This window comes from Nuphar pumila, chromosome 3 (genome assembly GCF_984573655.1).
Source record: "Nuphar pumila chromosome 3, dmNupPumi1.hap1.1, whole genome shotgun sequence".
NCBI lineage: Eukaryota > Viridiplantae > Streptophyta > Magnoliopsida > Nymphaeales > Nymphaeaceae > Nuphar > Nuphar pumila.
In genome coordinates this window covers 139302959-139329488 of record NC_143251.1, presented here as the reverse complement: position 1 = coordinate 139329488, position 26530 = coordinate 139302959, and the positions used below count along the sequence as shown (strand labels likewise).

Genomic DNA, 26530 nt, shown 5'->3' with positions numbered 1-26530 from the left:
TTTCATCTTCTGTATCTCCATAATGAATTATCTGTGTTATTTGGGTGAATGTGGCTTTGAGGTTTATCAGATGCTTCCTCGATGCCTCCGAGCCCCCAATCTTCTTCTCCTGCAACCAAGCTGTCTTCTTCATGCCCGGCAACAGCAACCAGGCCTACTTCACCAGCATGGAGGTGAATCGATAAAGAAACTCAAGAAGTGAAGCTGTGCTCCAACGAATCCAAGTTTTGTGAACACTTTCAGCAACAACCATCATCGTCTTGAGGACTGAAACAAGTGCCTCTGTGCATCAGAAAATACATGGTGGAGCGCATAGGAAAAAGAATCATGTAGGTCTGGTCTGAGTGTACATAGCATTCTTAGACATAAAACCAGAAATTGGTTCCATAACAGGAGTATGATGCCTTCCAACCACTCTATGGCACATTCATTATCATTTATGCATAGCAGGCAAAAAACAGAAGGGAAAAGCAAAATCATTTCTTGCTTAAGACACATAATGTTTGTAAAAGAGAAATTGAAACAGTCCAAGAGACCAAGATTGTAGTACTTGGGACTCCACGGTCACTAGAAACTTGTCCAACTAGCTCAAAAGGCACGATTGCAAGCAAAACCACTATGATCGCTTGTGGTATTTGGTGGGAACAAATGGCATCTTTGTAACCACGGCATCATAAGATTTACCGCGAACAACAATCTTCAACTCAGTCCCTGGCTTATGATTGCCTGATTTTACATAACCCATGGCTATGTTCTTCTTCAGACATGGGCTGAACCCTCCACTGGTCACTTCTCCAATAGGGTTGGATCCAGAATCCACAACTTCGCTGTGACTTCTTGGAGGTGGACCAGAAGAGAAGAGGCCAACACGTCGAACTGGCGGGCCCTCTGCAAGCTGCTTTAAGATCACTTCAGCACCAAGAAATCCACCCTCAGCTCTTCTTCTCTTCCCAATTGCCCAGGATAGACCTGCTTCCACAGGGGTAACATGTTGTTCCATGTCATTTCCGTATAAGCACAGGCCAGCTTCTAGTCGAAGGCTGTCACGTGCACCTAGCCCAGTTAGCCGGACCTTTCCTTCTGACTTCTCTAAGATGGCTTTTGCAAGGTCGACTGCATGCTCCGAAGGAACGGATATTTCAAAACCATCCTCACCAGTGTACCTGAAAGCTCAAGAGATGAAAGCTAACATCAGTTAGTTTAAGATGTCTATGGAAAATCACAGGCATACGTAGAAGAATGCCATTGTCACTTTCAGCAAACAGGAAGACCAAGAATATTGCCTGGAACACTTATTTATCAATCTATGGACAATGAACATAAATGAGATAAATACTACACAAAAAATCTCTCCTCATTATAGACAGCTATATACATAGGTAGATCTAATAGGTATCAGAAATTACAATTATCAAGTTAAAATTTGATTACTTATATGCATTTGCGGTTTGTTGTGTTTTCAGATTTACATTTTCATCATACAGAATCACCTTCTTTTCTTCAGGCGCTAAAAGTGTCACCCCATAACTACAACTGAAACATTTTCTTGAAGAGTAAAGCTAAATGTCAAGATCAATATGTAATGAAATACAAAAGTGCACAAATAGATGTCACTTACGGCTTACAAGATTACAGGAATGTGAACAAAAAATACCAAGCCTCTTATGGGCCAATACAAACAAGAACACAAGCCTCTATGAGCAAAACACAAAAAAATAAATGATTATATTGCCGGAAAATGCTTAAAAAAAAGCATTGCTACACTATGGGAAAGACCCCATATTTATAGAGATTACAAACACACAAGGAGCTAGCCAACTAATGGGCACTACCTATTACATAAACAAGAGAAATTACCAAAATAACCCTAATGGGCATATCCTACAACATATACAAATCAGTAAAAATAAGAAAAGTGCCCCTAATGGGCACTACCTATTGCATACAAGAGAAATGACCAAAATGCCTTTAATGGACATATCCTATTAAATATACAACAACAACAATAACAACTACGCCTTCATCCCAAAACAATTGGGGTCGGCGATATGAACCAACAAAGAAAATCATTCTTGGTCTTCCACATGAATCCTTCTCCTCCAATCATTTCTATCCAATGCCATGTCCTCGGTGAGGTTCAAAGCATTCATATCCTTTCCTATCATCTCCATCCAAGTCTTCCTAGGCCTACCCCGACCAACTAATATATTTTTCCATTTCTCCATCCTTCTAACTGGAGCATCATTAGGCCTTCGCCGAATATGTCCAAACCACCGTAAACGATTCTCTCTCATCTTATTTTCAACAGGTGCAACGCCTACCTTCTTACGTATCTCCTCGTTCTGAATCTTATCTTTTATTGTATTTTCACACATCCATCTAAGCATACGCATCTCAGCTACACTCATTTTTTGAATATGATGTCTCTTGGAAGCCCAACATTCCGTACCATATAGTAAAATGGGCCTAATAGTCGTCCTATAAAACTTTCCCTTCAACCGCAATGGCATTCTACGATCGCACAACACTCTAGTTGCACTTTTTCATTTCATCCACCCAACCTTTATCCTATGATTTACATCTCCATCAATTTCTCCATACTTTTGAATGATAGATCCCAAATATTTGAAACAATCATCCACCGGTATTTCTTGCTCACCAAGCTTCACTACACTCCCATCACTACTTCGTTGCTTACTAAACTGACATTCCATATATTCTGTCTTACTCTTACTCAACTTAAAACCTCTTGCTTCCAATGCCTGTCTCCATAATTCTAACTTAGCATTAACCCCAGCTCTAGACTCATCAATCAAAACAATATCATCAACAAACAACATACACCACGGCACATTTTCTTGAATTGATCTCGTAAGTTCATGTTAGAAAGTGACTTTGAATACTTTAGGTTCGATAATGAACCCATACACATGCACATTAAGTGCGAATATACCCACTCAAGGGAACAACACAAGCACATCATGTGCTAATACATAAACCCATAAAAGGGGTAAATATGACATAAAGTCGTAAGTTGAATATTATTGAAGAAAGAGGGTAAAAACCCTATACAATGGAGCATAAGCTCCTCCAAGGAGTAAAAAAATACAAGGGGGAGACCCCTATTTATAACACAAGAGAGAAGCCACAAAGGGGGCTCCCAAAGGAGTCGTTGGGAGCCCCCAACGGTCACATTTGTGACCGTTGGGGGCTCCCCAACGACTCTTTGGGGAGCCCCCTAGGTGGCGCAAACCCAAAAAAAGGAGAAAAATAAAAAATAAAATTAAATTACAAACATATTCCGAATGGAATATGCGTAAAACTGTGAAATGTCTAAACTACCCCTATGCCTATAAATAGAGAAATATATATTTTATATATATAATTAGGATAATACATATGCATATATACCATATATGAATATGTATTATCCTTTATATATGTAAAATATATATAATATAACAAATGTTGAATAATACATTTTAACAGTTCATCCATCACTATAGCAAATAGGAAAGGGCTTAAAGCAGATCCTTGATGTAACCCAACTGTTATAGAAAAATTGGTTGTCACCTCTCCACAAGTGCGGACATTGGTTACTACTCCTTCATACATATCCTTAATTATACTAATGTACTTGAGAGAAACACCTTTTTTCATCATTATCCACCAGAGAACGTCCCTAGGTACTCTATCGTATGCCTTTTCCAAATCAATAAAAACCATATGCACATCTTTGTTCCTCTCTCTATTTCTCTCAATAAGTTGTCTAAGATGTATAGCTTCCATAGTTGATCTTACAGGTATAAAACCAAATTGATTCTCCGATATCATGACAACCTTCATCAACCTAGACTCAATCACCCTCTCCCAAAGTTTCATAGTATGACTCATGAGTTTTATACCACGATAGTTTGTGTAATCTTGTATATCACCCTTATTCTTATATAGAGGCACCAAAGTACTCTTCCTCCACTCATTAGGCATCTTATTTGTCCGCCAAATCTTGTTAAAAATATTTGTCAATCATTCTAAACCTTTCTCTCCCAAGCATTTCCAAGCCTCGATAGGTATACCATCTGGGCCAACTGCCCTTCTTGTTTTCATTTTCTTCAAAGCCTCTACAATTTCTTTCTTTTGAATCTTGCGCATGAAGTCACGATTCATCTCATGAAAAGGAATGGACAAGTCTCCAAGATCCTGAGTATGACTTCCATTAAATAGCTTATCAAAATAATCTTTTCATCTCTCCTTAATCTCCTCATATTTGACTAAAACCCTTTGTGTTTCATCTTTGATACATCTAATCATACTCAGATCCCTCGATTTCCTATCTCTCATCTTTGCAAGCCTATAAATATCCTTCTCGCCCTCTTTGGTATCCAACTTGTCATAAACCTCCTTATATACCTTATCCTATGTCACATGGGTGCGGGTGCGGGTGCGGGTGCGACACGGGTGCGGCGCAATTTCAAAAATTTTGGACACGGGGACTCGGCTATATATATATTAAAAATAAAATAAAATATATATATATATATAAGACTTGGTCAAAGTTGTGCCCATTAGGGGACAAGTGATGAGTTGTGAAGGCATTCTGTACACTTTCTTCATACAGGAATAATTCACTTTTGGGCACTTTCTTCATACACTGTAATAATTCACTTTCTTCATACAGGAAAAAACCACAAAAACTTGAGTTGTGCCCATTCTGTACTTAAAACTTGAAAGTGTACAGGTTTTTTAGTTGTGATGGGTTTTTTTCCTTACAGCTGTAGCCCAGAAAATTCTAAAAAAAAAATTTCAAAATTTTTTTTTTCCAAAAAATGGACCAAAATGACCCTGGGTGCGTTGACCGCACCCAGGGTCGGGTTGACCGAGTCCGAGCCGCACCCGTGTCGGTGCGTGTCGGCGCGGGTGCGACGACCTTGGAGCCGAGTCCGTGTGACATAGACCTTATCCCTAGCGTTTCGAACTACTTTTTTAGCTTCCTTCTTTGCTATCATATACTTCTCCAAATTTGTTAAAATGTAAACTGCAATATATATATATATATATATATATATATATAATTTAATATTATTATATTTTCTTTTTCTATTTTTTCTATTTTCTTTTTTAGCATCTAGTTCAATAGAAACTAGATATTTTGATCTAGTCAAGTTCCTGTTGGAACTTGACTGTGCAAGTAGCTGTTGGACTGTAGTCCAACAACTATAATAAATGTTGTTGGACTATAGTCCAACAGCTATAATAAATGTTGTTGGACTAAGTCCAACAGCTATAATAATAAATGTTGTTGGACTGTAGTCCAACAGCTATATTAAGAGACGTTGGAATCCAACGTCTCTTTTTAGAGAGCTCAAAATGAGCTCTCCTCTCTCTCCCATTGTTTTGTATATATAGGGGTGAACCCCTTCAATGTAAATAACTATGCTTCTTAAGCATTTTGTTCATGAATAAAGTATTATTTATTTTTCAAGTGTTCTTCCCTTTATACCCTTTCAAGGGTCATGCTTGTAGTGTCTCCAATAGACACTTGTTTGTGAGTTATTTGTGCATTTGTTGAAGACCACCATTTCATTACATGGTATCAGAGCTACGAAATCCTTAGATCTTGAAGTGCTTCCGCCTCGATTTCCGTGCCACATTTACAAAAGGTGTTTCATCACCTTGTTCTTGGCTCAAGAAGATTTGTTTGAAGAAAGGCGAACTTGTGCTACAAAAAAAATTTGGTTTTGTATCCTCTCTTATTCCTTTGTCTACTCTTTTTCTTTTCTTTTTATTTTTCTCTCTCTCTCTCCTCCTATTTATTCCTCTCTTACCCTTGTAAAAGATGGATGACAATGATAAAATCACCATCATTCCTATGAAGCTAAATGATACTAACTATGTAATGTGGGCTTCGATTATGAAGCACCACATTTGGGGAAAAGGTTTATGGGGTATAGTGGATGGTTCCGATTTGGAACCTAAACTATCTCTTACCAAGAAAGAGGGTGATAAAGAGGTTCCTCTAACGGAAGAAGAAAAGAGTAAGGCGTTAGCCACTTATGAAAAGAAATGAAAAGAATGGAGGATAGGACATGCAAAAATTATGTCATGGCTCATCAATAGCATAGACATTAAAAAATGCTCTAGTCTAGCTAAGTTTGAGCATGCCGATAAGGCTTGGGAATACCTCAAAAACATGTATTCCCTTAAAGATATTGTACATGTATGCAATTTACAAGATAAAGTTCGGACAATGACTCAAAAAGATAAAACTATTCGAGAATATTATAATGAGTTGTCCGAACTTTGGGAAGAGTTGGCTCTTCTTGAGCCCAAATGGCATTGTGCCGAAGACATCGAGCTTCGTCAAAAGCAACTCGATATGGAACATTTCTATCAATTTGTGAATGGTCTAAGGCCGGAGTTTGAATCCACCAAATCGGCCCTTTTACATCGTGGAAAAATTCCTTCTATTGTTGATACTATAGAAGAGCTCACTATGGAGGAAAATAGACTTAGAAAAAGTACTCCAAAAGTTGATGATGACTCCGTTTTAGCTGTATCTAGACCGGGGAATCATACTCGTACTTACAAGCCGCCTCATTTTGGAAGGCAAAACGGCGACTTTGATAAAAAAAAAAAGTTATTTGTCATCATTGTCATGAACCGGGGCACTATAGGCCTCAATGTCCAAAGTTAAAAAGAAGAGAAGAAAAAAGAGTTGCATCTGTTGAATCTGAGTCAAAAGATCAAGATGCACCTGTGTCTATGGCTCAACTGATGGAAATCCTTCAACCTCTTCTCAAAGGGGTATCCTCCTCAACCGAAGCCTCAACTGGAGCGGCAGTTGCATCTTTCTCCGGTCCAGGTAACTTTCCTTGGCTTTTAGATTCTGGTGCTTCTTTTCATATGACCCCAAATGTTAATAGTCTATCCGAATGTCTTAAAAATGACTCAAGTGTGTCAAAGGTTTTTACAGCTGATGGCACATCTCTCGAAGTAAAAGGAATAGGATGTTTTGAAAATCTTCAAAAATCCAAAAGATTTTTTATCCCAGAAGTTAGATATATCCCTAAACTTAATTTGAATCTCTTATCTGTCTCGCAAATATCTGATTATGGATGTAATATCTCCTTCTCTTCTCATAGTTGCTGGGTACAGGATCGCCAGTCAGGGAAGCTGATTGGGGAAGGCCATAGAGAAGGAGGACTTTATTACATGGACTTTTTGGAATTACCCAAGAATGCATTTTGTTATAATATTCAGAAATTAGAATTGGATTTATGGCACAAAAGGCTTGGCCATCCTCATATGTCTAAAATTCAATATTTTCCAAGTTTGGAAAAATTTTGTAATTCTGAAAATTTTTCTTGTAAAGACTGCATTCTTGGCAAAATGAAAAGGTTACCATTTCTTAGTAGAACTTTTGTTTCCTCACGACCACTTGAGTTAATACATTCGGATGTTTGGGGCCCCGCACCAGTTATTTCCAAAGGTGGTTATACATATTATGTCATTTTTGTTGATGACTTTTCTAGACATACTTGGATTTATTTTCTTAAACATAAATCTGATGTCTTTGCTAACTTCCAAATATTTCATAAAATGGTTAAAAATAAGTTTCAAAATGATATTTCTGTTTTTCGCACTGATTCAGGGGGAGAATTTATGTCCAACGAATTCAAAGACTATCTCAATTTACATGGTATTACACATCAAAGATCATGTCCACACACTCCACAACAGAATGGCCTAGCCGAACGCAAACATCGGCACATTATGGAAACTACTAGGACATTGCTAATTGCAAATCAAGTTCCAAAAAGTTTTTGGGCTGAAGCGGTCCTAACTGCCACCTACCTCATTAATAGGATGCCATCTTCCTCATTAAAGAATACAACTCCAATAGAAAAGCTTGTTAATTTAACTCCAGATTATTCTAGATTAAGAGTCTTTGGATGCAAATGTTTTGTTTTCACCAACAGAAATGATAAACTCTCTCCTCGTGCAATCCCATGTGCCTTTTTAGGATATGCTGATAATAAAAAAGGCTACAGGTGTTTCGATTTTCAAAATGACAAATTATATGTGTCAAGAAATGTATCTTTTTTGGAAAAAGAAAGCTTCTTTGAATTTGAAAAATCCAAGGATGTCACTGAATACTCGTTTTTAATTGATCCAACTTCAAAATCCAATGAATGTGATGTTGGATATGACCTTGACAATGATCAAAGTCCTATTGTTGTTGAAAATGATGATAATGAAGAGCAAATCCATAGGGATGTTAGTCTACAATATTCAAGACGTAGAGAGCAAAATCTTCCATGTGCATTACAAAAATACTCTGAAGTCCCACCTAGAAGAACGTCTAGAATCTCTAAACCTCCAGAAAAATTTGTGTCTTATGAATCTTTTTCACCCACGTATAGGGCCGCCATTACATTAATACAATCATATGTTGAACCATCATCCTATTCTCAAGCAAAAAATCATATAGAATGGATAGAAGCCATGAAAATAGAATTGGATGCACTAGAAAAGGCCAATACTTGGACGATACAAGATATTCCTCCGGGTAAGAAACCTATAGGTTGTAGGTGGGTATACAAAGTCAAAACCAAAAGTGATGGGACCCTGGAAAGATATAAGGCCCGTTTAGTAGCAAAAGGATATGCCCAAGAGTATGGCATCGATTATGAAGAAACATTTGCTCCTGTGGCCCGTATGACCACTGTTAGAACTTTAATAGCCTTGGCCTCCATTAGAACATGGCCTATCTTTCAATTAGATGTCAAAAATGCTTTCCTGAATGGGAATCTCGTTGAAGAAGTATACATGGAAGCCCCACCTGGTATTAGTATCCCTAAGGGTAAAGCTCTTCGTCTAGAAAAAGCTCTTTATGGTCTTAAACAGGCTCCAAAAGCCTGGTATGACCGATTTAGTCATGTTATGCTTGATATTGGTTTTCAACCTTGTTTAACTGACACTGCTTTGTTTGTTAAGAAATCTGATGCAGGCATCATTATTCTTCTTCTCTATGTGGACGATATGATCATCACCGGAGGCGACAAACAGGGAGTTGCAAATATCAAATCTCTTCTTAAAACTCACTTTGAAATGACTGACTTAGGTTTATTAAGATATTTTTTAGGCATTGAATGCTTTGAACCTCACCGAGGACATGGCGTTGGATAGAAATGATTGGAGGAAAAGGATTCATGTGGAAGACCCAAAATGAATTTCTTTTTTGGTTCATATCGCTGACCCCAATTGTTTTGGGATGAAGGCGTAGTTGTTGTTGTTGTTGTTGTTTGTTGTTGTTGTTGTTTGTTGTTGAAGTTGCTTATTCCCCTCGGGGGTATTTGATATCTCAATCTAAATTTGCTCTTGATATCGTTTCCAGGTCTGGAATTACAGATGATAAGAAAGTAGACACTCCAGAAGTTGTCAATGTTAAAATGAAAATTGATGATGGAGAACTTCTTGATGATCCTACTCCTTATAGACAACTTGTTGGAGCTCTTTCTTATCTTTCCATTACTAGGCCAGATATAACTCATGCGGTTCATACAGTTAGTCAGTTTCAGCATGCTCCCACCTCCGTGCACATGGGAGCGATTTTGCGTATTATTAGATACTTAAAATCCTCTCTTTCACGAGGACTCTTCTTGTCTGCTTCATCTTCATTAAATTTAATTGCATATACTGATGCTGACTGGGGAGGTGATCCCAATAATAGACACTCAACTACTGGTTTTTGTGTGTTCCTAGGTGAAACCTTAATTTCGTGGAGGTGCAAGAAGCAGCAGAAAGTCTCTCTTTCCTCCACCGAAGCTGAATACAGAGCCATGGCAACCACCACTATGGAGGTTGTTTGGCTCAGACGATTGCTAGCAGATATGGGAGCTAAAGCAACGCAAGCTTCAAAGATGTGCTGTGACAACAAAAGTGCGATCTACATTGCAAGCAACCGGACATTCCATGAGCGCACTAAACACATTGAGATGGACTGTCACTATGTCAGAGAGGAATACTTACATGGAACCATTGATCTGCCATATGTTACATCAGAATATCAATTAGCAGACTTCTTCACCAAGCCTCTCGCTGCTCCCAGATTTCACTTCCTCTTAGACAAACTTTCGCTCATTGTACCGTAAGTTTGAAGGGGAGTGTTAAAATGTAAACTGCAATATATATATATATATAATTTAATATTATTATATTTTCTTTTATTATTTTCTTTTTCTATTTTTTCTATTTTCTTTTTTAGCATCTAGTTCAATAGAAACTAGATATTTTGATCCAGTCAAGTTCCTGTTGGAACTTGACTGTGCATGTAGCTGTTGGACTGTAGTCCAACAACTATAATAAATGTTGTTGGACTATAGTCCAACAGCTATAATAAATGCTGTTGGACTATAGTCCAACAGCTATAATAATAAATGTTGTTGGACTGTAGTCCAACAGCTATATTAAGAGACGTTGGAATCCAACGTCTCTTTTTGGAGAGCTCAAAATGAGCTCTCCTCTCTCTCCCATTGTTTTGTATATATAGGGGTGAACCCCTTCAATGTAAATAACTATGCTTCTTAAGCATTTTGTTCATGAATAAAGTACTATTTATTTTTCAAGTGTTCTTCCCTTTATACCCTTTCAAGGGTCATGCTTGTAGTGTCTCCAATAGACACTTGTTTGTGAGTTATTTGTGCATTTGTTGAAGACCACCATTTCATTACAAAATTCTCATTATCATGACTCTTACTTAGATTTCTATAACACTCTCCTTTAACCTTAATAGCTAATTTGACATCCTCGTTCCACCATGATGTATGCTTACCTAGCGGTGCACCGCCTTTAGACTCACCCAATACCTTCTTAGCCACCTTTCTCATGTCACCCACTATCTTATTCCACATTGATTCTAAATCCTCCTCGAGACACCAATCAACTTCCTTAACTATCTGCTCTACAAACATTCTTTGTTTAGCTTCTTTCAGTGCCCACCACTTAATTCTAGGATCTATCCTATGTCTATCCCTTTTGCGGCATTGTCTAATTCTAAGATCTAAAATTAAGACTCTATGTTGTGTAGCTACACTTTCTCCCGGTATAACCTTACAATCGATGCAACAACCCCTATCTCTCTTTCTAAGTGAGATAGAAGTTGTTGCATCGATTGTAAGGTTATACCGGGAGAAATCAATAATATATATATATATAACTTTAACACTCCCCCTTAAACTTACAATGATAACACCGAAAGCTTGTCAAGTAGAAAATGAAATCGGGGAGATAGAAACGCCTTAGTAAAAAAGTTGGCCAACTGATATTCTGATGCTATATAGGGCAAAATGATAGTCTTCTTTAAATATTTCTTGTTGACGTTACCTGATTAGTGAACCTAACGCGAGCAGAAGAAGAAAAGAAAAGAGAGAGAAAGAAAAGAGAGGGAGAGAGAGAGAGAGCTCTAGTTTCATTAACCCTAATCACCTATTTAAATAGGTGATTAGTAATATTACATGTAGGCATACGTAATTGTTCTAAATTACGTATGACCACCTCAAGTATATAAATATTGCTTTTAACACTCCCCCTCAAGCTGGAGCATATATATCTATCATGCTCAGCTTACTGCAACATCTTGAAAAACCTGCACTTGCAATAGGCTTGGTGAAGGCATCTGCAACTTGGTCCTCACATGACTAGTAGAAATATGCCCCGACTGCACTAAGTCACGTATATAGTGGCAATCAACCTCAATGTGTTTTGTTCTCTCATGAAAAACTGGATTGTTGGCTATATGGGTAGCTGCTTTATTATCACACATCATCAACATTGGTGATGAAATCATCACTTGTAGATCTTTTAGAATGGACCTAACCCACATCATTTCAGCAGTTGTTTAAGCCATAGCTCTATATTCTGATTCAGCACTCGAACAAGCTACCACAATTTGTTTTTTACTTCTCCAAGTAATTAAGTTTCCTCCTACGAACAAGCAGAACCCTGTGGTGGACTTTCTATCATCAATGGCCCCTACATAATCTGCATCTGAGTACGCAAGTATATCAAGGTTGGAGCTTTGTTTATATAGCAATCCCTTTCCAGGAGAGGATTTCAAATACCTGAGAATCATCATAGCTGCCTGCCAGTGCACTCGGGTTGGTCTGTCCATGAATTGACTTATTTTACTCACAGCCAATGAGATATCTGGCCTTGTTACAGTAACATATAAAAGTTTATCAACCAGGGATCTAAAACTACTACTGTCAATTGGTTATGCTTGTTCATCATACATATGAAGTTTAGGATCCATTGGTATATTGGCTGGTTTGGCACCTAACAGCCCTGTTTCCTGCAGTAGGTCAAGTACATACTTTCTCTGTGATAAAACTAACCCCTCACTGTTTCTAGCCACTTCTATACCCAAGAAGTAAGGACCGAGATCTTTTGTGACAAAGTGCTTCTGAAGATAAATTTTAGTATCTGAGATGTCCTTTTCACTGCTCCTTGTAAGAATAATATCATCCACATACACAACCATAACCACAATACTAGCAGAGGTTTTCTTGATAAACAAGGAATGATCTGATGCTGACCTGTTAAAGTCAAATGCAGACATAATTTCAAATAACTTCTAAAACCATGCACGGGGGCTCTGTTTTAGGCCATATATGGCCTTCTTTAGTTTGCACGCCTTGCTACACTCCCCCTGAACCTCAAACCCAAGAGGTTGCTGCATGTACACCGTTTCAGACAGATCCCCATACAAGAAGACATTTTTCACATCTAACTGGCATAAACTCCACCTACAATGAACAACGACAGATATGACCAAACGAATAGTCCCAAGACGGGCGACTGGGGAAAAAGTCAACTCCATATGTTTGAGTATACCCTTTTGCCACCAATCGGGCTTTGTATCTTTTAATAGAGTCATCCGAGTTATACTTAATAGTGTAGACCCACTTACATCCGACGATATCTGCATCAGTAGGTGGAACAACCAAGTCCCATGTGTCGCATGAGAGCAAGGCATCCATCTCAACCTGCATTGCTTGCTTCCACTTAGGGTCTAACAACGCTTGATGATGATTAAGTGGAACAGATGTGGCAGATAAAGCAGAGATAAAATTCTTCATGTGGACCCCAAGCCTTGCTTCAGTAACAAACTTGGAAATAGGATGTAATGTGCATTGTCTTGTACCTTTCCGGAGGACTATATGTTTGTCATCCTCAACATTAGACATCTCAATATTTTCAGGCGAACTTAATTTTGAAGAAGAAGTGATGAGGATCTGATTCAGGTGGTGATCTGCGAGTATACACCAATAAAGGATTATGATACCGAGCAGATAGAATGGGTGAGAACTCCCCCATTCTCTGTCGGTGAAAATGACTCCAAGGGAACAGGAGGAACTAGAAGAGGCATGACATCACCTTGTTCAACATGTAGTCTGGATGCAGTAGTAGAAAAGTAAGGAATAGATTCAAAGAAGGATACATCAGCACTAATATACTCTCGACGGGAAATGGGATCATAACACCAGTATCCTTTTTTATTCTTTGGATATCCAATGAAGACACTTGATGGCTTGGGCAGATAATTTATCACGGTTAGGTCCAAGTTTATGAACAAAGGAGACACATCCAAACACCTTGGGAGAAATCGGGAAAAGTGGAGCATTAGGATAGAGAATTTGAAAAGGAATTTGCTCTTCCAATCATGAGGAAGGCATACGATTAATAAGATAGCAAGAAGTGAGAATGGCATCCCCCCAGTATGAAGGTGGCATATTTGATTGCAACACAAGGGTGCGGGCAACATCTAGAAGATGTCTATGTTTCCTCTCAGCAACTCCATTTTGCTGGGATGTATGAGCACAAGTGGTTTGGGGGCAGATGCCACGATTTCGATAAAATTGTAACAATTCATTTGACTTGAACTCAAGAGCATTATGAGTACGGATAATCTTGACAAGAGAATGAAATTGAGTCTTTATTTCAATGACAAAAAACATAAAAATGGAGGCAACCTCTGACCTTTCTTTTATTAAGAAAACCCATGACAATCTAGAAAAATCATCAACAATAACTTTAAGTAATAACGACATTGAGATCTACTAGGAACTCTACTAGGTCCCCATACATCAGCATGCAAAATCTCAAATAATCCTTGACTCGATGGACTCTGACTAGATGGAAAGGAGCTTCTGTGATGTTTGCCCAATTGACACGCGTCACGCTGGAATGAGTCAGACGGAGAAATCTGAGGAATAAGTCTACGAAGCTTTGGCAAAGGAACATGACCAAGACGGAGATGCCACTGATAGAAACTAGAAGATGACTCAGACACAGACTTCATAGATCCAACTGGCTGATGTAGATAATAGACACCACCCTCCTCATGGCCTCCACCAATCCTCTTCCCCGTCAGCAAGTCCTGAAAAATACAACACACAGGATCAAATATCACCCTACAGTTATGCTCCTTAGCAATACGACTGCCAGACAGTAAATTCTGAGGAAATGAAGGAGCATGAAGGATATTAGTCAATTGAAGTGTGGGGGATATAGAGATGTTTCCTTGGCCTATAACAGGAGAATATCTCCCATCCGCAAGTATAACATTGCGAGGTTCAACAATAGGATGTAACTTCGAAAAATTATAGGGAGTCCCATATAGGTGTCTAGAGGCACCTGAATCTATAATCCATCTAATACCTTGATAACTCGGGCTATAACCTGTAGAGCATGCAACATCAACAACAGGCATAGGAGCACTCAAACTAGGAAGTTGGTGAGACAACAATTCATCGTACTCTGCACAATTGAGGATAACTGGATCGCTGGAGGATATAATGGTAGTCTCTGCCTCGAGTTTAGCAACTTGAGCCTTGGACACATTTGGTTTGGGCGATGGAATAGGATGTCGACCAGTCTTATCCCAGCACCTATCTTCAAGATGTCCGAGTTTACCACAATATGTACATTGAAGCCTTCCTCTTCCTCCTATACTGCGACCACGACCACGACCTCTACCTCAAAAATTCAAGAAAGTACCTCTTCCACGACCTGAGGGGATATCTAGAGCTAATGCCTGTAATTCTGATTGGGTCTGAGGAAGAGTGATGGCAAGCCTACTCAAACGATTGTAGGCTTCTGCAAGAGTAGGAACATCAGACCCGGTTAGCACAGAAAAATCAGATGATAACCCAGTAAGGAACCGGGCAACCATAGTCTGCTCCTGATGGGTCTTCTGTTTGGTGCAACATAAGGGTTTGTGTGCATTTAGCCTCTCAAAGGCAGATTTAACAGAGGCATAGTATTGGGCCAAAGTCTGTTCTCCTTGCTGTAACTGGTAAATTTCCTGCTCAACTTGTAGAATACGACTCACATTGGTTTCATGAGAATACGTATCACGAAGATTATCCCACATTTGTTTAGCTGAGGTATAATAAATCAGTCCATCAACTATATGAGGTTGTACACTATTCATTATCCATGACATCACAATGTCATTGTCTTCATCCCAGGTGACATATTTTCCGGTTCTTTCAGTAGGCTCCAATTCCAACAGAACATGTTTTTTTCGATGACCAGAAACCGACATCATGAAGGTGCGAGACCACCATGTATAGTTAGTATCATCTACCTTAACTGAAGATCCATACAAAATTGGATTCGCAAAGGCTTTATATTCACCGACTACCTCTGCTTTTTTGTCATTATCTTGAGCATGTGACTGAGCCATGATAATAAAAAAACTTGCTCACTAAGGGCAGCTAGACAAAAAAAAACCACAACCCAGATATTGCTGCTCAACAAAGAGACTCCTGCACAGTTTGCTTCGAGATCTGAATAGCGATCAAATCATCTCCATAACCACAGAACAAATAAAAAAAATTTAAGGAGAGACTATCAACTTCACGACTGGAATGTTCAGCAAGACTACCAACTTCAAGGCTGAGATCCTTACCATTTAATTTCAACGGTAATGATCTGATCACAAACATTCAACAACGATAAAAACAATATCAAGACAACACCATTCAGATCTAATCGCAGTCTTCAGATCTGCGTGCTTCTCATTATGCATCACAATGATCAGACACAATAAAAAAAATAACTCTTTTTTTTTAATCCACGAGCAGATCATGATGATCAGCGACACCCACTTCCACTTCACCCTTCACGACTGGCAGCAGCCTGATCACGTTAAGCAGCCAAGGCCCCTGAAAAGAAATACCTTTTTTTTTTCAATCCACGAGCCGATCACGATGATCAGCGACACCCACTTTTACTTCACCCTTCACGACTGGCAGCAACCTGATCACGCTAAGCAGCCAAGGCCCCATTCCACTAAGCAACAACCTGATCACGATCCACGATCAGAATTTTTCACGAGCTGATCACCCGCTTCTTCTTCACCCTTCACAACCAGCAGCATCCACAAGCAACGGCAGCAACAACGTCATCCCAGAAGGGAGACCCACTCTGATACCATGTTGACGTTACCCGATTGGTGAACCTAACGCGAACAGAAGAAGAAAAGAAAAGAGAGAGAAAGAAAAGAGAGGGAGAGAGAGAGAGAGAGCTCTAGTTTCATTAACCCTAATCACCTATTTAAATAGGTGATTAGTAATATTACACGTAGGCATACGTAATTGTGCTAAATTACATATGACCACCTCAAGTATGTGAATATTGCTTTTAACATTTCTCACGAACATAATGCAATCCATTTCAATGTGCTTAATTGTTTCATAAAACATATGATTGCCGATTATATAGATGGCACTCTTGTTGTCACAACATAACTTTGAATGTGATTGCAAATACACCCCCATGTCTTCCAGCAATCTTCTCAACCACATGACTTTTTACGTTGTGCTAGTCATAGTATGGTACTCGACTTCTATTGACGATAGAGATACTTTTGCTTCTTTTTGTGCTTCCAAGACACTAGTGAGTCACCTATAAAGCTACAAAAAATAGTAGTTGACTGTCTATCATTGGGATCTCCTCCCCAGTTAAAATTCAGAATATGCAATTAATTCAAGTGGAGAGGAAGATAATAAAAGACCCCTAGAAATAGAGTTTTGCAGATATCTAATAATTCTCATGACAACATTGTGCACGGTAGTAGGAGAGTGTTGGAATTGGCTTGCGGTATGCACTGAATGAGATATGTCAAGTCGGGCAATTGTCAAATAGGTGAGAGCCCCAATCATCTGACAGAATGAAGTAGGATCTTCTAAGGGTGTGCCATCATCCATCTTTATCTTGAATTAATTACTTTAAGAGTATCCACTCTCTTATCATCAATAATTCTAAACCTGTCAATAATTTCAGTGAAAAACTTGGATTGAGTTAGTAAATAACTACGAGGAGAATATGTTACCTCAATCCTAAAAAAGAATCTAAGAAATCGTAGATTAGTCATTTCAAAGTTTTGTCCAAGAAGACTTTTAATATAACTCCTTGTTTGTCTCCTTCAGTAATGATCATGTCATTAACGCAGAGAAACAAAATAACAATACCTACATGAGACTTCTTAACAAACATGATAGTATCAGCATAACATGATCTGTAGACAAGCTTAATCATAACATAACTGAATCTATCATACAAGGCTTTAGAAACCTGTTTCAAACCATACAAGGTTTTTTTTAGATGAAGAGCCTTTCCAAACGAAACCTCATATCTAGGTGGTGGGTCCATATAGACTTCTTCATTTAATTCACTATTTAAAAAGATATTCTTGACATCCATTTGATAGATAGGCCAACTCTTAACAACAACTACGGCTATAAGTGTTTTAACTAAGGTCAATATGGCTACAGGCACAAAGGTTTTATCGTAATCTATGCCATACTCTTGAGAATAGCCCTCGGCCACTAATCTAGCCTTGTATTTTTCTAAGGTATCATCATTCTTGGTTTTTCCTTAGTAAACCCATCTACAACTTATGACCTTTTTTCTTTTAGGTAAGTCTTCTATTTCCTAGGTTTTGAACTTCTCTAAGGCCTCTAATTCATCATTGATGGCACCTATTTATTCAGGATAATTTTTTACTTGGTTATATGAGGTAGGTTCAAAATAGGAGAATATCTTAGCTAGGCATGTTGGATATTGGGGAGAAAAATATTCATATGATACAAATATATCTAGTGGTCTAGGGATTCTATCAGATCTTCTAAGAGTACTTGGTTATTGAATTTCTAGATTTGAGTACCTTTCTAGTGCACTGGGATGCCTATCATTTCCTCTCCTGCTACCTTGGATAACACTAAATTCACTTCCATCTATATCATTATGTACACCACCTTGGATATTGGGTTGAGGTTCTTCAATATCATCAATATTTAAAGATTTATTATTGCTTTTATAAAACAATTAAAAAAAAATAGTTATTAGCTCTCTTAGACACATTTTGATCAAAGAAACTTTCATTTTCTATAAATGATACATTCCTTGAAATATAAAATTTATTATTTTTGAAATCATAGCATCTAAATCCTTTTTTGTTTTCACCATAACCAAGAAAAAAACAAGGTATTTCCCTAGGTTATAGTTTGTCATTTTTTTTATAAGAACGACGCATTTACATCCAAAAGTCCTTAATCTGGAATAATCAAGAGAGATTTTGTAAAGTTTTTCGAAGGGAGAGATATTTTGAAGTTTGGTGGAAGGGACCGTGTTTATGAGACATACAACGGTAAATGAGGCCTCCGCCCAAAATTCTTTTGGAACTTGTCTTGAAATAAGTAGAGTTCTAGTGGTTTATACTGTATGTTTATATTTTCTCTTGGCAAATCCATTTTGTTGAGGAGTATTGGAACAAGATCTTTGATGCAAAATACCATTGGTCTCTAAATATTTTTTGAAATCATTTGACATAAATTCTCTTCCTGAATCAAAGCAAAAAATAGATATATTTGGTTTAAATAAATTTTTAAGAAGGTTGTGAAAAGTTTTGAATGTTTCAAAAACTTCGTATTTGTGCCTAAGAAAATAAATCCAAGTATATCGAGAGTAATCACCCACAAGAATCACATAATAAATATAATCACCTTTTGAGGTAATAGGTGTCAGACCCCACATGTCTGAGTGTACTAATTCAAGTGGTTTAATAGAGAAAAAGGTTTTCTCTTTAAAAGGAATAACTTTCATCTTTTCGAGAATGTAATCAATGCAATAAAAACTTTCATTACAAATTTTTTTCAAATGAGGTACATTGGATAATTTAGATGTGTTAGGATAACCTAGCCTTTGATGCCACAAAAATATATTCATATTTTGTCAGTGTTATTAAAAATACGCCTCATTTGAAGAGCATTATTGGGTGTATCCCATATAGGCATCATTTTAGCAATTTGATCTCATAGTCTTTTAAGAGTACCATAATACTCTCTAACGGTCTTGTCCCCTTATTTATAATTGTGGATGCGATCATGCAAGTCCCATTTGTGTGCGGCATCCTTTTGTGTGTAGGTTTGTTTAATGAAGATTCATGCTTTATCGGCTCTTTTAAATTCGATGATGTTGGCATATGGTTCTTCACACATACTTCCCATAAAAAGGGAGAGAACCTTGGCATGGCCAACTTCTCATTCTTTGTAGGCTTGCTTATAGTTCAAGAGAGCCTTTTCTCTCTCACTCCCTTTAAAAGTTTCTTCCTTGGTCAACCCATCTTCTCCCATAATGGACTTAGTGAGAATAGGTTGAGGTTGAGGTTGAGGTCGATCATCCAGTGCCTATTGATGAGGAGTGATAGAGGTGTTCTCACCGAGCGAAGGCCTAGTGTTAAGCATAGTTTCTTGAGTGTTGTGCTTTTTAAAAGCATAAGCTCTGTTTAACTAGCGCCTTGCCAAACAACTTCCACTTCCAAACTAACTACTCTTCCTCTTAGGTATGCATCTCCTGATCTGGAACAACATACCTACTTGTGATCATCCAACATCAAATTTTATTTGAAAATGTCCATGTCCCACTCAAAAAGTATAAGTTTACTGGCTTAAATATTGGAAAGTACAAAACATACATTTGTGTCACTGACGAACTCCCTAACTCTCTTTATATTCATGTGATAAATGGCTAAATTCTTATGATGAAGCCTATCTGGTATGGAAGCTTCATGGAAGTGCTGATTCAGTGGCTTGTATTTGGTCATCTCTTCATGGGAGCTGTATACCTTTGGAGCCAATCCAGTCATTAACCTCACAAATGTGGAAGAACATCAATCAGGAATTTATCACTTTGCACAAACATAAGTCCTATTTTCACATTAACATCATTTTTTTTGTAACTGTGATAGTTAACAGACTTATCCAACTTTGATTGCCATAAAGTACAGGTTTCACATGACAAGTCATGCAACAGAACCATTATGATTATAGTAAACATAACCAACCTTGACACACTAAAAATGGAACTAGAAAGACTAGAAGACAAAACACATGAATCCATGATATGAAAGGGCATATAAGAATTACTAAGTCGTAAACTTGATTTTGTAGGAGTATTCAACTGGAGCTAAGGTGGCAAATTGTATTACCCAGTCCTTGTGAGAAAGCATGGGACACCATCGATGTCTAGCACACGAAAGTCACTGAAGTACATTTTACTCAAATCATCTTTTGTTAGCAGCTGTAGAACTGGTGCAGCAAGAGGACCCTGCGTCAAAAAAATTAACTGAAGTGCCAGACAAGATATAAAGGACAACATAAATGCAACACAAACATAATCATCCATGTCTCAGAAGACCTATTTCAAAGTTTTTATTTCAGCTTCCCAACTGGAAATTAAAAAATAAAAAAGAATATTGTAAATGTAATGTTTAACAGTGTACTACAAAAAATTATTCACATCTTGACATCTAGTAGAAAATTGAAAACGTGAATACAAGCCAAAGAAGATAATAAATAATGTATAACATATATGATGCTCAAAAGCTTAAATGTTAAAAGAAACATGGTTATTGTGAATAGAAGCACAACCAGAGAAATTTTAATAAGTCCATACATTTAATTAGGCATCAGCATCAAAGAAAAGAATTTATAAATAAGGACAAATTCCACAGCCAACAAAATTGCCAATTTAGTAGCAAACAGCAAAGACCAAGATAGGAAAGCTGCTGACCTGCAAAGCTAGAAGTGATCTCTCGTCATGGATATGCCAATTAACATCTCCACCTTTTGATTTGAAAGCTTTCATATGGGATTCAATATGTGCTAGATCCTTATCCCTACAGCCAGCATTCACAACCAAGTATATGCGGTCATCCGTAACCTTAGTTATGACAGAATCATCAATCGCCCCACCTTTCTCATTGGTGAACACTGTCAAGGAACCTGTTCCATGGGCAAGCCCAGCTACATCTGCAATCACAAGTTTCTCTAGAAATGGAATACAGTCCTTCCCCTTGAGACTCAATCCACACATATGTGAAACATCAAATAACCCGCCGTTAGCCCGACAATTAATGGTTGAATCCATTATCGAGTCTTTGTACTGAATTGGCATGCTCCACCCAGCAAAAGGTACCATCTTTCCCCCATTCTCAACATGGAAATCATGTAACACAGTCGTCTTCAATGTATCCTCCGTAGCAAAACCCCTTCTTGTCAGCCCTTCAATCTTCCCCTTCTTGTCCAACTGAGATAACCGTCCCGTGATCGACTGCCCAAGTTGCCATAATCCTCCCCTCATTTCTGTTTGATCTCGAAAAAATAAATAAATAAAACTCAGTGCAAAACCGTATGATACACAAACTAGTAATAGATCTTACAATAAGCCAACAACTGGATCTAATACATTTAAAGTAGTGAGCTCCCCAGAATGCGTAAAAAACAAAAACATCATCATAAGATGACTAATATCTAAAGAAGCTCAGATCTGCATAGGGGCTTCTCAGTAATATGAGAGAGAGAGAGAGAGCAAACTATTGGGTATTTCCATAGCCTAATAGTGCAACAAAATGAATGCAAAACAAATAAATAAAATGAGAAAAAAAAAACTATAACTAAATTTATAGTCCCAGAAAATGATGTCTGTTTTCACAGATACGGTTGAACTTTGCCCCCAAGAACTCATCATAAATGAGGAATATGTTAACACTCTATTGCATTCAGATCCAAATGGGTTTCCTGTAATCAGTGAGAAAACCCCCTAAAAAGAGAAATTTAGATGCTTATTAACTAGTATAGCCGCTCCTACATTGTGGGTAGGCAGTTTCCGATCAAAAGAGATTAATGAGCAAATCTATAACCATCATGATCCTCATGAAAGAAGAAAATCAGATCTTTACATGTAATAGGTGATCAATGCAAATTTTAGAGAGAGAAAACGTGGGCTTCTTGTCTTACCACTGTATTGTTGGTGAATGGGACCAAGGATTCACACTGAATGCAGAGTGAGGAAAATGAGACAGGGAATGATGGAATCTTGAAATGGTGTGGGAATGCGTAACAAAGTATAAAAGGGAGAGGGGTGTCAGGTGTGGGGTGCGGTGGGTGGCAGAGGATTCCTCCACCAAATCGAGAGTAAATATGATGAGGTGGATGTTTTGGGGTTTTGCTCGATTACGAGGTGCCGCCTTGTTTTTTTCCTTTTCTTTCTCGGAAAGGCTGCCCCCATGTTCTCCAACAGTGTTTTCCCTGCTATAGAAAACACGTGAGTGCACGTTACCCCCCTCGCCGAGAGAAATTCAATCAGTTCACATCTCCTCTGTGTTTGTATCGACAAATAGAGAAAAGAGCTTCCTAAGAAAAAAAGACAATGGAGAAAAGAGTACATAACATTAAAAATAAAAAATATTTGTAAAAAAATAAACAATTAAATTGTACAACAAAGTAAAATCACAATGTTTTACAAAAAAATATCTAATAAACTACGATATTTTCATTTTCATGCAATTATCGTGAAAATATCATCTTTTTTATTGGTAAGCTAGAGTTAGGCAGTCGCCGACCAGAAATTACAACAGGTTATATTACACATTAGAGAAGATTCAAAATGTGGTGGATGTTAATGGATTGGATTTTATATGATATCCAACTGAATACAACTTTATTTAGTCAGATGGAAACCATATCCTATTATAATTGAATACGGATATGGTTTTGGTTTTTAGCTATCAAATCGGACCGATGTGTGAATTCTATTATTTGTAAAAAAAGATTTGGTATGAGCTTTGCACCATCCTCCGACTCCTAATTTGTTTAGGGCACGTTTGGAAGAGAGAAAAACGTAGAACAAGTGATGCAAAATGAAAAATCAATACTGATTTTTTGACCCTTCAAAATGAGTCCTTTTTGCTGAGAGAGTTTTTTCTAAAAAATACACTTTTTGATAAAAAATATTCTTCCATGAAGGTGGTGGAGGAATGTTTCCCACCAAGAGAAAATTTATTTTTACACTCCTCACCACCCATTTCACTACATCTCACCACAGCCACCACCATCCACCATCTCACCATCACCCTCCTCCTCCTCTCTCTCATTTTTTTACATTTCTCACTCTATTTTTCTCATGTTACACAAACAAGCGAAACACTTTCTTTTAGAGAACTTCTCATATCAAAAACTCTCATAGGCAAAACTATTTTTTCCTATGAGAGTTTTCCTCTCTTCCAAACATGCCCTTAGGCAACATCTGATTACTATATGGTATTAACGGCATCGGATCATAATCAGAACCGTTTACATCCCCATCACGAGCCATTTGATTATTATCCTTATATACACATATAAACCTGAATCTAGTGAACTTGAACACCTTGTTTGGTTTCCCTCTCCCTTCAATTATTCTGTTAACAACATCATTTCTGTGAGATGATTTGATAACAACTTGTCTTTCATTTGGTAATGATGATAGAATCTTAGGGCAAATGTTATGCTCTATGTAATAATATTTTTTTTAGATTTTCAACCAATAAACAGGAATTGCCTGTTGAAAAATATTTTTCACTCAGTGGGTCAGGCATTTGAGCTTGAACCAATTGTGCTCGAAGGCATACGTGTACATGCATCATCTTTCAAGCAATAGTTGTTGCACTTAAAATAAAGTCCCTGGTACTATGGGTACTCATGCAACTATGCGCCTAAGATACAATCAAGCTTTTACCTTTTCACGAAATTCAGTCCACACTCTGCACTGTGTGAGACTGATAACCTCGACACGAACCACTTTAAACATACTCTTGACAAGGTTAGGTTGATTTGGGCGTGATGTAGGATCGAATTGGGTATGAATCCTAAGTTCATATATGAATATGGATCCTGTATACAAGTAGATATGAATCCAAACCGCAAGCATGTATGGATCTTGATATGGATTCAGATTGCAAGCGGGTATCGATTTTAGATATGAATCCAGACTACAAGTGAAGTTGAATAAAAAAAGGCAACCAAATCTGGATACTGTAGCAAAAAAGAGAAAAGGACATGTTGGGTAAGGTCCAAACAAATTTGGATAAAGGTTCAAAAAGAACCAAGGTAATTTAAGGCTAGGTCAAAATCCATTAATGCATTGGTCAAAAGTCGATTTTAGACTTGAAGATTAAATTCATTCCAAGTGCTAAAAAGATAAGTTAAATACCAAATCCAAACAGAAACCAAGCTCAAACCCAAACCCAAACTCAAATCCAAGTCCAAAGTCAAAGGTTCAATGTCAAAGGTAAACGGTTAAGATCCAAGGTTCAAGGCTAAAGGAAAATGGTTAAGATCCAAGGTTCAAGGTCTAGAAATAACAAGATGTACAAGCCCAAGATCTAACCTCATTGAGGGCCTTACCTTCTAAGGCAATACTCCTTTATATAAAAAAAAGAGACAATTAAGACTAAACATGTAGGAAAGAGAAGAAACCCATAAACTTAAGAAAATGATAAAAATGCATAGAGAACTTAGATAGTTTTGAGCCAAAACCCAGCATTGTCCAGGATCATTTCCAACTAAGAAACCCACTCTCCATTTATCTGCATTAAGGCTAAACACAATAACCTTAATCCAGCTGGTTTGGGGAGCCATCCACCAGTTAGCATACAACCATCTCAAAAAAAATTGATGTTGATGACCACTAACCAAAGTAGTAGATGACCAAAGCTTATACTGTTCTGAATTTTTAAAAGCCTTCTGACCGTAATTTGAAAAGAAAGGAGCCATGTTTTTTAAATAAGTGGGAGGGGCCTTGGCTGCTAGAGGGTGGTTAGGGCTCCATTTTCATGAATGTCAGCCCCTCACATGATGAAAGGGAAAGTGTATTATGGCCCCTGTTTGTGTCGAAGATAAGGGAACTCCCTGAGGGTAAGGGGTGCGCTATGCATTTACAACGTTGGGAAAGTGACCATAGGTATGACATGAATAGCCAATGCAACTAGGTCTCTACTAATGTAGGTAGTTTCCCCATTCCTCATGAGAAAAAAAATACCAACTTTCCCCATAATTGAAGAGCCTTCATAAGAGATGTGTAAGGAATTTTGGAACAGCCAAAAAGATGCATTGTTTTTCTCCATATGGTCATGGCAACTGTTAACAGAGTGTATCCTTATCCAGTCAGCGATAAGGATCTACAGCCAAATGATTCGAATTTGGAAAGACTCTAGCATGGTGATAAGGATGAAGAACATGATTCATCTTTGAAAGATCAACAACAAAATGAAAAGCTTTATATCAAAAAGAAAGAAAATAAAACAAAAAGGCAAGATTGCTGAAGAAGGGAATGAGGATAAGGAAGACCCATCAAAGGATTTGGATCGTCCACCTAAAGTCAAGGCCATGTAATAGCATCCTTACTGATTTTTGTTAGGCCTTCACATATATTTATTTTCTGTATCTGCATATCCAAAAATCAATGAAAAAGAATATCAGAGTGCCTTGAGCCGTGGACATAGGTTCTTGTGAACCAAACCACGTAACCTTTGTTTGGTTTTGTGAGTGATCTTTCTATTTTTCGTGAGTTCTGAGTGAGGTTTGTTTCATTTTATGGTATCAGAGCTAGTCTGTAAACTCAAGTTGAGAAGCTGAGTTTTTATCTCTCATCAAAGTTGGGAAAAAAATTGAAGTGAAAGTGTTAATCTCTGCTTTCTAGGTATGGTTGTTTCCTCGACCACTTCACCTTACACCTATCCACAGACTTTAAACATCTCAAACTTTATCTCCTTGAAGTTAAGTCAATCCAACTTTCTATTATGGAAGACTCAGATTATGGCTCTCGTTGAGAGCCAGGATATGCAGGGTTTCTTGAATAGTGAAACACCTATGCCATCTCTTATGATAGCTGAGAACTTGGATGCCACCAAAAAAAAGTCCCCAATCCTTTGTTTGTGGTCTGGCATCGATTTGATTGATTGTTAAAAGGATGGATTACCAGCATACTTTTGGAAAGTGTGCTTGGTCTAGTGGTCGGTCATGAGACCTCAAAAGAAATTTGGCAGACTCTTGTCAACACTTTTGCACAAGAATCTCAAGAGAGGGTGTTTCATCTCACCCATCTCATGACAAGACTCAAGAGGGAATTTGATCTAGTTGAA

At 37.8% G+C, this 26530-nt stretch overlaps 1 protein-coding gene across 2 annotated transcripts; it reads right to left on the bottom strand.

Annotated features, from left to right (window-relative positions):
* Positions 1-462: 462 nt before the first annotated feature.
* On the bottom strand, positions 463-22694 carry LOC149844066 (aminomethyltransferase, mitochondrial). Of its 2 annotated transcripts, XM_090000298.1 has the most exons (4): positions 22368-22694; positions 21142-21713; positions 20558-20676; positions 463-1163 (listed from the first exon to the last, which is right to left on the bottom strand). In XM_090000298.1, the coding sequence occupies exons 2-4, from the start codon at positions 21709-21711 to the stop codon at positions 617-619; spliced, it is 1236 nt and encodes a 411-aa protein (XP_089856424.1). In that variant the 5' UTR covers positions 21712-21713; positions 22368-22694; the 3' UTR covers positions 463-616. The 2 variants fall into 2 exon arrangements, with proteins under 2 accessions (XP_089856424.1, XP_089856425.1); XM_090000299.1 differs by lacking the exon at positions 22368-22694 and having other exon boundaries at positions 21142-21839.
* Between the last annotated feature and the right edge of the window lie 3836 nt (positions 22695-26530).